We start from the raw sequence: 13,585 nt of genomic DNA, 5'->3' as shown, positions 1-13,585 counted from the left end.
GCGATTGTAAAATTAACCACACCGTGAATCATTAAATAGGACAAACTACAAACTACACCAGTTGGGTAGTTCGCCCGGGGCGCAAAATGGGCTAGGACCGCCCGGGTGTCTTTGCGTAGGTTCAAAACTGTGACAAGATACTGATTGGATTTGTTTAAAAAAACGTTTTGTTGGTATTTTTTAATTTTTGAATATATTGAATGAAAGAGCTTTAATAGATATATTTAGAAAAAGAGATTACCATGACTATCATATAATATATATATTATATTATATAATTATGCCGGGGTTTTTCTTTTGTCTTTGTAGGCAATATACGGCAGACTTTTCATCTGGGTGGTGACAAAGATCAACAATGCTATCTACAAGCCACCTGAGGATGACCGAGAGGTCCGCCAGTCGATAGGCCTCCTGGACATCTTCGGCTTTGAGAACTTTGACAATAACAGGTTAATGTCTGCAACGGTTTTGTACCTGCTTTTTTTGCAGTTTAATGCTATTGTCTATTATTATGTTATGTAATTAGGTAAGTTCTCAGACAGTCATACTTTGCTCTATCTGGGAATCTGGGGATCGATCCCCAGACTTTCGGTTGACTCCCCTTAACCAAGGTGGATGATCAATTGGAGGCAGTGTTTCAGGTCCCCACACTGTCACATCTCTTCCATCCTTTCCTTAGCACATCCTCATTCTCTATGCAGTCTGCCATAACCATTTTTAAACCTATGGACCATTTTTTACCAGCATTGCCAGGATATCCCCTTGCGAAGTTGCCAAGGTGTATAATCATTCAGAAGCATAGAGACAAGACCCCACACTGTCACAAGTGCCAATGCATCGACCAGGAGTTCAAAACATGGGAAAAACAGTTAACTCTGCAAGGAATAAATTCACAACCTTTATTGAAAATATAAGAATTTATTGACAAAAAAATAATTAAACTCCAAGTCAAACATTTTTCACTTAAAAACTCTTGAACAAGTGGAACTGAGCTACTGTGTACACACAGGAGCTTAGCTTTTAACTATTTTAAAGCAACAAGAATGTGTTCAAAGCAATTCACAATGCAAATCCAAGACGTACACGAAACATAATTTGGTAAAATTATATTTTATTGAAGGATCTGCTTGGCTTCGCTTTTCTGAGGAACAGCTGATAGGTTAGGGAGCCTTTAGCTTCTTCAGCTTTTGTTTATTAAGACAATGGAGCTAATAGCTAGCAGACATTAGGGGACTTTTATAGGACTGTTTGGTTATTTGTTTAGCAATCAAATGTAATGAGCATATCAGCTAAATGTTTCTGTGGTTTGCCTGACAGTTTTGAGCAGCTCTGCATCAACTTCGCCAACGAGCAGCTGCAGCAGTTCTTCGTCAAGCATGTTTTCAAGCTTGAACAGGATGAGTATACCCGTGAGAACATCCTCTGGACGCACATTGACTACCAGGACAACCAGAGCACGCTGGACATTCTGGCCACCAAACCTTTGAATGTGTTGGCTCTTATCGACGAGGAGAGCAACTTCCCAAAGGTCTTTGTCCTTTCTACGGTTTACAGATCCTGGATGTGGACGAGCAGAGCAAGCTTTCATTTCGGACTCTGGTTTATTTTTTTTAGGGTACCGACACCTCCATGCTGTTGAAGTTGAATCAGATTCACAGCAAAGGAACAGTCTACATCCCCCCTAAAAATGACCATGAAACAAAATTTGGAATTCAACACTTTGCTGGAAGGGTTGACTACGATTCAAAAGGTCAGCAGATTCAAAACAACAAATAATTTAGACTTAGATACATTTGTTTTGTCATTTTGTATACACAAGTCTAAACAAAAAGAAAATTAATTCAGAACAGCTCTCTAGACAATCTCTTTCTTCAAAGTGCAGCCTTGACAAGGCAAGCAGTAGCGATGTCAGACGGATCTGGATAGGATCTTTGTATCCAAATTTTTCCCCTGGTGGAAGAGGATCTGATGCTGGAGCATTAGGGGCCTGTTGCCTTGGCCTCCACCCATTAGTTGTTGTTGAGCTGCTACTACTGCCTCCAGCTCCTGAAGCACTCGCTTCTCCTGGCTCAGGGGAGGAATTTGCTAACTAGTATTAGCTTTACTTTGAAGATTTCTGTTAAAATGAAATGCATCATTGAAGCGTCTAAAGCCAAACAGACAAAATTAAGATATTTTATGTCTGCGGGTATTTTTTAAACTTGGTGTTGTTATAGAAAGTGAACAATGTTTTGAAAGTATCCATGATCCTTTTCAGGTTTCCTTGAGAAGAACCGTGACACTCTAAGTCTGGACCTGATCCAACTGGTGGACACTTCAAGCAATAAACTCCTCAGGCAGACCTTCAGTGCTGAGCTGGGAGCCAGCTCAGACACAGAAAAAAGTGTCAACCCCAGAATGACCATTAACAAGCCTAAAAACATGCGGGTAAACCCAGCCTCCTTGTCCGTAGCTAAGATCTGTAAATGTATTTTGCTTGTGTGACCTCTTCTTCTGCCTTACAGCCCTCGTCTGATGGCAAGAAGCGCGTGCCGACTCTGTCCGCCCAGTTCCGTCAGTCTCTGGATTCGCTGATGAAGACGCTGACTGCATGCCAGCCTTACTTCATCCGCTGCATCAAACCCAATGACTATAAGAAGCCCATGGTGAGCAGGGCGACCGTGCACTCAGTCTGAAAGCAAATACCTGAAGCTGTTAGTAAAACCAATCTTTGTGTCAGCTGTTCGACAGAGACCTGTGTGTACGACAGCTGCGTTACTCCGGCATGATGGAGACAATCAAGATCAGGAAGGCCGGTTATCCTGTCCGATACACCTTCAGCGACTTCTTAAACCGCTACCGTGTCCTTCTGAGGACCTCAGTCTGTGATCCCAACACCGTGAGAAATTTTCCCTATAATTCTATCTTTTTGAGCATTTTTTTTCTCCAGAATGTTTGACCTTTTTCTCAAGACAACCTCTCTGCTGTAAACAGGAAAGCAAAGAACAATGCTGTGAAAGCATTTGTAGAAGAGTTCTTACCGGAGATGGCGACTGGAAGACGGGCAAGACGAAGATATTCCTAAAGGTGATCCATATAGATGGATGGGAGGTCAAAGGCTTCCCCTTTTTTTCACATTTTCACATATAAAAGAAAGATATATGTAACTTTTAAAGCCCAGATGGTATTTAGAAAGGATTGACTTCCTAAAAATACACTAATAAAGTATTATAGAACACCTCCACTTTAATTAGGTCTAAACGCAAACTATTGGTACCTGTTCAAATGTAAGAGATAGAACAATATCTTGCCTTACAAAAAGTAAAAAACACACCATGGAATTCATGTTGAAAACTGATAGGCTACCTGAAGTTAGTATTTATTAACATCTTTAATATACATAACTGTTTCTTAGTTAGGCTGAAGCAATGAAAGTGTATTTAATCCACAATGGTTTTTGTGAGCCATTCATTGTACCAGTGCATTTTCTTCTGGCATAATTTAGCCAAAGCTAAGCACACTTTTACTCCATCGAACAGAATCTGTTAATTTCTATTGTAGGACTCCTTCTGCCTATGGCTGAGCCTTTGATAATGACATCTACGATGTATGGCATAAACTATTTTTTAGCTGTTTGTGGAACAAGTTTTGCTTAAAGCTCAGAGGTAGATAAAATTGCACTGGAAAAATAATCTGGAAATAAGTAAAAAATTGCTTGAATTAAGTGTATTTACCTTTGATTTTGTTAATATGGAAGTTATGTCCCCTTGAAGGCGGCTGCGCCTCAGAACTTCCCTACCGGTTCTTTTCCTGGGAGCAAGTTATTTACTACTCTTAACTCAAACTGGGTAAAACCATATAAAAAAGGACTATAAAAACAGGAGTAAAAAAGTAACAGAGTTTATTCCAGATCAGGTTGTTACAGGACAGAGAAATTGCTTGGAGTCGGCACAGCTGTGGGCTTAAATAACGTCAGCAAGCGTTCGGCAAAGACTGAGCAAAGATTAAACCCCGAACAAGGTTTTATCCTCCTTCTTATACCTCATGAGTCCATGTTTTGCATGAGGTGGATGCTCAGCTGTCCGTATCAGAAACTGACACGCCATCCATGCCTTGAACTTCATGCATCTTGCCTCTTTACCCCAGGATTACACATAGCTCTCCTTTATCAGTCCGGCTCCAAGATGTGCCCATATCCTGTGTATTTTTAAAGACACGAAGGCTGTCCTGATTAGATGGCCTCCGTACACACAGTGACATCCACAATGTGAAGGAAGGCCTTCTACTCCATCTAATCTGGCTAACAAAGTAAAAATGCACATTATGTATAAAGAATAAACCTAACAATTTGAATAGGTAAAAGAGATCTTTTCCCAATGGAATGAGTATTTTTACTCTTAAAACAAGATAATTCGATAATATGCACTTGAAATAAGACAATGCAATTGTGTTTTCTATTTTATATCTAAATTGTCTTGTTCCATCGTCAAAAGGTCTCTTTTAGAATGACAATTCAAGAAGAAATGCACTTATTTTAAGGAAAAATGACTTATCTAGATTTACATTTTTTACAGTGTGACCACCACTTTTTTAACCTCCGTTGTGTTTGACTGTGTTTGAAGTAACTAGAGCTGAATGATCAATTGATGTCTGCCCAGCAATATATTTAACACTCATCTAGAGATGGTGAATGTGCTGAAGACATTAAATTTGACCTTTTGTTTCTTTCAGTTTGTGATTATAGGCTGAAAATCAAACACTAATCTCTGCATTATCAGTTACCACAAGTGTTCAGCAGTATTTTCTTTAATTTCTCATTGAACAGACTTGCACATAGGCAATAGAAAATGTTTGGGACCTTCCTCGTGGGCAGAGATCTATTGCTCATATCAAATGCTGTTTTTCTCGTAGGACTTCCATGACACAACGCTTGAACTGGAGCGAATGAAAGAGTTACATGTTAAGGCTCTTGTGATCCAAAGAGTCCTGAAGGGCTACAAATACAGGTATGGGAGAAAATGTATTCAGATTAATAAGGGTTTTGTTGGAGTGTTTTCATCGTACCTATAATTTCATGTGTGTCTGGGTCATTCCCTTTAAAGGAGAGAATTCCTGAGGAAAAGATCCGCTGCCATTGTCATTCAGAAAAACTGGCGAGGATACAAAGGCAGGAAGCAGTTCAAAGCGGTGGGTTAACGTCGGCCATATCTCTGTTAGCTGATGTATACAGAAACATAACGTAACAGGCTTAAACCTCGATTGATGTTGCCGTTTTTAGGTGCAGCTGGGCTTTGCCAGGCTGCAGGCACTCTCTCGGTCTCGCCAGCTCCACCTCAGCTACCTGAAGAAGCGGCAGGCTGCTTTGGTGCTGCAGACCCACATAAGAGGTTACCTGGCCAGAAAGGAGTGGAAACGCAAGAGAAATGCCGTGATCCTGCTGCAGGCGCACACCAGGTCCATGCTGGCAAAAAGAAAACTCCAAAAGATGCAGAGAGATGTAAGTTCATGTCGACTAACCTATCGTGTAACTCCAAGCACATTACTTTGACAACATTAACTGGACTGACCAGTTTTCTGAACAATAAGAAAAACAAAACTCATTAAGGGGAAATTGTGGTTTTACATTAAATTGGAAGGCAACTTCAAATTCTAAGATAATTGCACATAACTAGAAGTCACCCTGGTAGTTTAAAACTTCACAAACACATGGAGAACATTTAAATCCCTCGATTGGACAAGAAGGTATTAGTCCAGATGAGCAGAATGAATCAATGAGAATTGTGTCCCTGTCCACGATAAATTAAGGTTTACATCACAGTGGACTTGCAGGACGAAGCATCTTCACGATGGACATAAATTTGTACCCACCCACAAAGACAAGCCCAATACCTTTTGGAGAAAAGAAACAGTCAAGATTTAAGTCTTGGTCACTAGACGCATGTTTGTAACTCATAAGCTCATTACAAAAAATGAAATAAAAGTCTTTTTTTTTTTAAACTTGTACTTTACCTTGCATTGGGCAGGTAGTATTACAATTTGCCAGTGGAATACGGTGCCTTATTCTTTTATATTATATATATAATAGAGGTGGAACGGTTCACAAAATCCACGGTTCGGTTCGGTTCGGTTCACGGTTTCGTGGTCACGGTTTTCGGTTCAGTTCGGTATATGTTTATTGTTACACCGAAAAATAAAAAAATTAATAAAAATTATAAAAATTTATTAAAAAATAAAAATGTATGAAATTAATGAAAAAAATCCAAAGAAATTAATGAATTGTAATTATTTTTAATGATCCGCGGAAACCATGGTTCATTTTCACATGTTTTGCTGCTTTGACTTTAATCATCTCGCCATGCCCTCTATGATCTCCAAGGAACTCTGAGCGGAGCGGACGGGAGCCACAGCGGAGGCTGTAGGCTTTGCTATGTGCAGGCGGTCTGGAGCGCAGCTGGGTGGGGCGGAGCGCTGACGGAGTATGAGGGATTTCGGGGTTAGCATGACGTGTTGGTCATGTTGCTTTTAGCATAAACAAAACGTGTTGCACAATGCTTGCACACTGCTGCACTTTTATCCACATCTTTCTTTCCGCCGTCATCGTAGGTCACTCTAAATGCAAAGCGGTCCCATACAGCAGACCTATAAAGTGCTGCTGGCGCGTCTTCCAACTCCTGTTCTTTCCCAATCGCCATACCAACACAATTCTCCACAACAACTGATTTTTTTCTGCTACACCCGGCTACGCTGCTTCGCTTCCTCTTCTTCTTGTTTACTACTGGTGGTTGGCTTTGGTCGCATTACCGCCACCTTCTGCTCTGGAGTGTACACGCTTCGCCTATGAGAAAAAGGAGCAGCGCATGAACCGAACGCAACATGCGCAAACCGAACCGAGACAGTCGAACCGAACGGTTCGGACGGTTTTCATAAACCGTTCCATCCCTATTATATCATTGTCTTATTTTAAGGTCTAAAGTCTTCGTTCTATTGACAGATCATCTTATTTACCTAACACTAACCCTTTACCCGGTCAAATTAAGTTCATTTTTGGATCCATTTCTCGCAGTACTATGTGGTATTGTGGTAGAAGGATCAAGGTGATGGTCTGTCACGATGGCCGTGGTCGACGGTGTCCTGCCTAAATAGATTAATAAAAAGGAAGAATTACTTCAAGGTTCTTCAATCTGATCAGAATCTAATCAATTCCCTTGAGACCAAACAATTGAACCTCCACCAATTCTGCAATCAGACGGGTCCTGTATTCAACCAGAATAAGGGTTGAGTGAACTCACAGGACCGTTACCCCATCATGCTGTCCCCTGCATGCATATCTAAAATGTAACCATCATTTCTTTGGTTTTGGTTTTTAAGTCCCCATCCACCTATGCTTGCTTTGGAGATGTGGCAATAAAGGACAACAGTTTGTTTAATCTGTCAACTGATCCTGTTTGTCCCTCTTCTTTTAGATGTACCTCTCTGCTAAAGAGAGGGAGGAGGAACAACGTGCCCTGCTGGCCAAACAGAGACATTTGGAGGAAGTGCTGAGGCAGAAGAGAGAGATGGAGGCCAGGCAGCAGTCTGAAAACATCAGTGACCAGGAGATGGTGGACAACATCTTTGGCTTCCTGCCCAATATTATCATTGGAGGCCAGGAGGGCCAGGCTCCTGTTGGATTAGAGGTTCAGAAACAGACACATGTGTTGCTTTGTCCTTAGATCAGTGGGTTAGTTTCATCATGACTCTTATGTGTTTACAGAACATTGAAGGAAAAAGGACTGTAATTGAGGAGATAGACATCGATGAGCTTCCCTTGGAGCCAGAACCTCCCGAGGAAGACTATGATGACTTGGATCAGTACTCCTTCACCAAGTTCGCCTCCATTCACTTCCAGGGAGCAGCCACGCACAGCCACATCCGGCAGAGGCTTCAGCAGCCTCTGCTCTACCACGAGGATGAAGGAGATGTTCTGGTGCTGATCTGTGAACCTAACATTTTTTAATTTCATAGGTTTTTCCCTCAAACCAATTTGTTTCAAAAACACTGGGGTTTGCTGTGTTCTCACCAGGCCTCGCTGACGGTGTGGTGGATCATCCTGAGATTTCTGGGAGACCTCCCGGAACCCAAGAGACAGAATAGAGGATATGCCCATCAGCGGATGGTGCCTCAGGATCTGCTCTCTGGGCAGGACAGACGTCTGAGCCACATGGTGGGCCTGGATCAGGTACGTTTACTTCCAGCAATGACAAAACTTTGGGAAAGTCTTAAGAAAGTTTTGTTTTCCTAATAACATTTTTAAATATGCTTTATTCCAGAGAGTGCTGAGGAAGAACAAAGAGGCCACGCCCTCTGTAGTTTCAGATGACTCAGAAAAGAGAAAAGGGTCGATTTTCACAGACCTTCTGTCGAAAAACAGGAAACCCTCTGCCATGCCCAACGATATGTCTCCAAACCTGAAGTCCTACACTGCACCTGAAGGTAACCCGCGAGCAAGGAAAGGCTCCACCTTCACTGACATGCTGTCCAAAAACAAGAAGGTCCCTCCTGGTAGAGAAAACTTAAGGAAGCCGTCCATCATCACGGAGGAGGTAAGGGGGAAAGGCTGGGAGAGATTTAATCTGACAGATGACATCAGCTCACAAATCCAATTCTTCTCCATCTTTTACAGTCAGATAATATATCTGAATTGTCATCACCCTCAACGCTGCAAACTGTGAGTGAGAATGGAGATGTGATGGCAAGAGAAGAACTCACCCTAGACAGGCCTCTGACATCTCTGGAAAAAGTCCACTACATTGTGGGATATGGCATCATCAGGCCTGATCTCAGGTTTAAACTGTCTTCTTTTATCAATTCCAGCATGTTTGACTTACCACGTTCTTTTCTGAAACGCTGCTGAAATACTGTTCTTCTCCCCAGAGACGAGATCTACTGTCAGATCTGCAAACAGCTTCATGAAAACAGCAACCGGAACAGCTACTTCCGCGGGTGGATCCTGCTCTCCCTCTGTCTGGGTGTCTTTCCTCCCAGTCAGCTCTTTTTGAAGGTAATGATGTGAGCATGCTGAATACCTCACTGTTACAAATGGTGAAAGCAGAATATTTAATTTGCGCTCTGTCTCTTTTATTGGCAGTACCTTCAAAGTTTTATCCGTTTTGCTCCTGGGGGATTCCCATCCTACCTGGCTGAGCGGCTGCGGCGTACCTTGATGAACGGAGCGAGAGGGGAGCCTCCGGCCTGGCTCGAACTGCAGGTACTGATATGTGTTTCTCTGCAGGGTTTTAAAGGCAGCATACCTGCATGCAGAGGTGTCAAACAAAGAAGACAGTAGTACTAAATAGTATATAGCTAAGTGGGCTATCGTTTTCCCAAAAACTGAGGGATTCTGCTTAATTTTGAGACACTGATGTGTTGCCATTTGCTTTCATGGGTGGCTAAACATTTAAGTTACAGATCTAGCGACCCTAGTGGCTAAACGGTAACAGTATTTGTTCTAATAAAAGTAATATCAAGTTTGTAGATTAAATGATACAAAATACCTTTTAAATACCCTATACCAGGCATCCCTAAAACTCGGTCCTCAAGGCCTCCTGTCCTGCAGGTTTTAGAGGTTTCCTTGCTCCAGCACAGCTGATTTTGATTGAAAGCTGATTAACAGGCTTTTGGTCTACTGCAATCATAATAACCAGCTGTGCTGAAGCAGGAAAACCTCTAAAACCTGCAGGACAGGGGGCCTTGAGGACCGAGTTTGGGGATGCCTGCCCTATGCCTAAAACAACAGTTATATGAACTGGAAGTAGGTCACAATTACTCTTTTGCTGACTCCTTTGGTGTGAGAATATTTTTTTTTTCAATAAAAAAATTCAGAGAAGATAATATAGATGGAATTTAGCAGACATTCTACATAAGCAGTTGAATGCTTTAGAGCTTTTGTATTTACAGCATTAAAGTTGCAAACAGCATCAAACATTGAAACAAAGCTTAAAACATAAACATGATCTAAAAAAGAGGGAATAGATGAGGAACATCTCAGGGTATTATTATTTATCTGCAGTGTTGTCAGCCCTCTGTAACTATCAGTGGTTTTCTGTAAAAAAAACAACTGGATAGATTTTGTTCTTGCACTTCATATTTTCTCTGTTATGCTATGGCGGTAAGGTCATTTTGTTATCAATATTTACTGTAGAAGTTAAAAGCCAGTTCTGTGAAAGTAAGGAGTAGAGCATATAGATATTTATGTTCAAATGCAGGAAGCAAAAGTAAAAAGTCCTCAGAATAATAAACAGTAAAGTACAGAAACTATGTATGTATACGTACGTAGTTAATTGACACTTGTGTCTCCACTCCAGAATGTAGAACCTCAATTGGTCACATTTGCTTTCCGCCCAACTAAATTTAGATCTAACAGTATAACATCTCCTTATATTTTATATGTTTGTTTATTTATCATATTTTTCCACTTTCTTCTTGAGGTCATGAGGAAAAGTAATGTCTTTTATGAGAACCCTATCATTCTTCATCAACAACATTACCACTGATTACTGGTTTTATCTTCAACTACTGCGTTCACACTGCACATGATTGAAGAAGAAGCTGCAGGTTTACATGCAAAGTCTATGGTTGATGCACACCAAGGCGCATCAAAAGGTCCTTCAGTGCATGTAGAGCAGCCTAGCATCCCCATGAGCCTCTGAGCATCTGATGCGCTCCACAAGCAGCAGCTGCTGGTGTTGGAAAAATGTAATTTTTTTTGCTCAATGTGCCACATTAACCAGTCAGAGAAGCTGATCTGGGAGCTGGGAGTGAGACAGACACAGCACTGCAGATGCAGCTCGTGATCATCACTCCTCTGAAACAGTTCAATGCCTAAATTAACTTAAAATTTCAAAACCTACTGGCAAGATATGTTTACTTTTATTATCCTGGTGCCTGCAGTTTGTACTGCTGCTGGGGATTCCCAGTATCAGATCACCGCCGGTATGTGGGGATCTGAATGCCTCCGACAGCATTTTAAGACAGGATCGAAATCTTAATGAACTGACTGCACAGACGATGTTTTTGAGGTGGACTTTTTCGCTTAAAAATATATTATAACTACTTTTTAGCTACTTCAAATATAGCAAAGCCACTCTCTGTCAACTAGGGGGGTGAGGTTGCTTGATGACCCAGATGCAGAGATGAGTGAAAGAGAGTTGGGTTCTTGTTACTTTAAAGGAGAAACTGAGGCAGACATCAGAAAATACAAAATACAAAAAAACAGAAAATATTAGGGAAAACTCACGTGGGGAGCCAGAGACAAAGAAGCAACTAATAACAATGAGGAACCAGCACAAAGTGACTGAACATGAGGTGTATAAATGGGAGACTGAACAAGGACCGGGCTAATCAGCAGATTGGGAGCAGGTGTGGACAGAGGAGTCTAGAAGGGAGCTAGGGAAAAAGAGACTGACACAAGAGGGCAGCTAAAGGCAAACAATACTTAAGAGCTCAAATACAATCAAAATAACTAGAATAACACAAAATAGAACTGAAACCAATGCACTAGAAAACACTGAAAGACATAAATGAAACTGAAAACTCAAAAAAAAAAAGTTAAACAGAACCAAAAAGTGCAGAGTCACAACACCCTCTGCCATTGAACACAGGAGCAGCAGAAGCATCAGACGCCTCTGGATACACTTTACTGGAGCATCAATGATGCCTTTGTGGCCCGTCAGATCTTAATGTACAAGCATCAAAAATGAAGCAGCAGCAGGCCCTTTTTTTGCTGCTGAAATTACGTGAGGTGTGAGCGTAGCATTAGACCGTTTGGGCATAACTCAAGACTTTAATGGGGAAAAAAACATCCCTAAATTGAAAAGTTTAATTTTAGGAACAATAAAATCCTGCAGTGAATTAATTTGAGACTTTAAGGCAAACAAAGTAAGCACGATAGTGGAGTTTCATGATTTGGTTTTCTTTTTTTTTTTTTTTTTTTGTTGTTGCTTTTTTTTTTTTCACAGCACTAGTGGCTCATTGTTCTGACAGAGACATACAGCCAAGGGCCATAGGTTGGATTTGAACCCGGGTCAGCCGCGCTAAGGCCTCCGTACATGGGCCATGCTCACTAACTGCGCCACCTGTACGCCCCAGGATTTTTTTTTTTGTTTTTTATCCTATTGCAAATATACTTCTATCTGCGTTAGTTTACAAGTATTTTTTATTTTTTTTTAAGTCTGAATACAAGACTATCCCCTGACATGAATATATTTCCTTTAGGCTGCAAAGTTTCCTTGATGCCTACATGTTTTTATTAATAAAATATATATATGTTCAAAAAAACAAACTTCTGGGCAATTTATTATGAACCTGAAAACCATGCATGTTTTGTTGTCATCAAAGATTTTAGATCATTTGTATTTGATAATTTATTTCCATGGGCCCTTTCTCTGCACTCTCACAGGCAACCAAGACGAAGAAGCGCATGTTAGTGAACGTGGCGCTGCTGGATGGAAGAGCCATTAACCTTCCCGTGGACTCGGCGTCTACGTCAAGAGAAGTTTGCCAGCTCGTCTCCAACAAAATCAAGCTCAGGGACACTTTTGGCTTTTCCCTCTATGTAGCTATGTACGAAAAGGTAAGAGCTTTGTTTCACTTCTGTAAAACTGCTATATAGATGATACACTTTTACATTTTCCGATGTTTCGTGTCAAAGGTTTGGGCCCTGGGGAGCGGCCGGGAGCACGTGATGGATGCCATTTCACAGTGTGAGCAGGAGGTGAAGAGGAGGGGAGGCCAGGAGCAGCACGCTCCATGGCGTCTCATCTTCCGTAAGGAGGTCTTCACCCCGTGGCACAGCTGCAAAGAGGACAAGATCAGCACTGACCTCATCTACAGACAGATCATCCACGGTCTGAAGTATGGAGAGTACCAGACTCACAAGGTGAGCTCTGTCGTAACATCTACAACGCTGGCCAGAAGTATACAGGAAGTGATTTTATTTTTATTTCAGGCTTTACATTGTTTTCTGGAGTTACTGTTATAACAGTATGTAATAACACTGTTATATCATACTGTTATAAAATATATATAAAAAGAATTAGGTGTGCAGGTTTACATGTGTTGTAGATTTTGTTGAAGCTACATAATAATAAATCCAACATACAAGCTTAAATAAATATACCCACATATATAAGCACACTTATTTTAGCCTTTATATTTAATTGATGACAGCTTAAGATTGAATCTATGCTCTTGGTTAGAAATGCCAGAATGCATTTAATATTTTTTTTCTTTGTTTTTGTTTTATACGACACAGCTTTGACATTTAAATACAGTAAAAACATTTTCAATGAAGTTTTATAATTAAATATAGATCTATAAACCTTATTTTCAAAAGAGAGCTGTTTAAAAAAAAACGTAACAAGTAATAAACAAATCTGACTCTATTAGATAAGTTAATACTAGTTTGATTTAAAAAAGGGCAAATAACAAAAGAGGATTTAAAAAGACATTTAAATTGTTTTAGCAAAATCACTGTGGATAGGGTTGGATCCACCTGTAGAGTATTCCATGTTGACAAGACAGAGTACAAAGATGCATTTTCCCCCCAAATGTTGATATACATATGGAA

General features: G+C 40.7%; 1 protein-coding gene across 2 annotated transcripts in view; it reads left to right on the top strand.

Moving 5' to 3' along the window:
• The window catches only part of LOC119795923 (unconventional myosin-VIIb), a 43,135-nt gene that overhangs the window by 8,169 nt on the left and 21,381 nt on the right, over window positions 1–13,585 (top strand). For both annotated transcript variants that reach the window (XM_038304169.1, XM_038304179.1), the window contains exons 12-30: window positions 310–449; window positions 1,318–1,528; window positions 1,615–1,750; window positions 2,258–2,427; window positions 2,505–2,645; window positions 2,720–2,878; window positions 2,974–3,066; window positions 4,891–4,985; window positions 5,082–5,166; window positions 5,258–5,476; window positions 7,443–7,655; window positions 7,733–7,945; window positions 8,042–8,197; window positions 8,289–8,561; window positions 8,642–8,802; window positions 8,893–9,019; window positions 9,107–9,226; window positions 12,416–12,589; window positions 12,668–12,895. In XM_038304169.1, the coding sequence (XP_038160097.1) occupies window positions 310–449; window positions 1,318–1,528; window positions 1,615–1,750; window positions 2,258–2,427; window positions 2,505–2,645; window positions 2,720–2,878; window positions 2,974–3,066; window positions 4,891–4,985; window positions 5,082–5,166; window positions 5,258–5,476; window positions 7,443–7,655; window positions 7,733–7,945; window positions 8,042–8,197; window positions 8,289–8,561; window positions 8,642–8,802; window positions 8,893–9,019; window positions 9,107–9,226; window positions 12,416–12,589; window positions 12,668–12,895 (3,114 nt within the window). The remainder of the gene's footprint in view (window positions 1–309; window positions 450–1,317; window positions 1,529–1,614; window positions 1,751–2,257; window positions 2,428–2,504; window positions 2,646–2,719; window positions 2,879–2,973; window positions 3,067–4,890; window positions 4,986–5,081; window positions 5,167–5,257; window positions 5,477–7,442; window positions 7,656–7,732; window positions 7,946–8,041; window positions 8,198–8,288; window positions 8,562–8,641; window positions 8,803–8,892; window positions 9,020–9,106; window positions 9,227–12,415; window positions 12,590–12,667; window positions 12,896–13,585) is intronic.

This window comes from Cyprinodon tularosa, unplaced genomic scaffold (assembly GCF_016077235.1).
Source record: "Cyprinodon tularosa strain WSP-4 unplaced genomic scaffold, ASM1607723v1 ctg114, whole genome shotgun sequence".
In the NCBI taxonomy this organism is placed as follows: Eukaryota; Metazoa; Chordata; class Actinopteri; order Cyprinodontiformes; family Cyprinodontidae; genus Cyprinodon; species Cyprinodon tularosa.
Note: the sequence above shows the minus strand (reverse complement) of the source record. Positions and strands in the feature narration are given on the sequence as shown.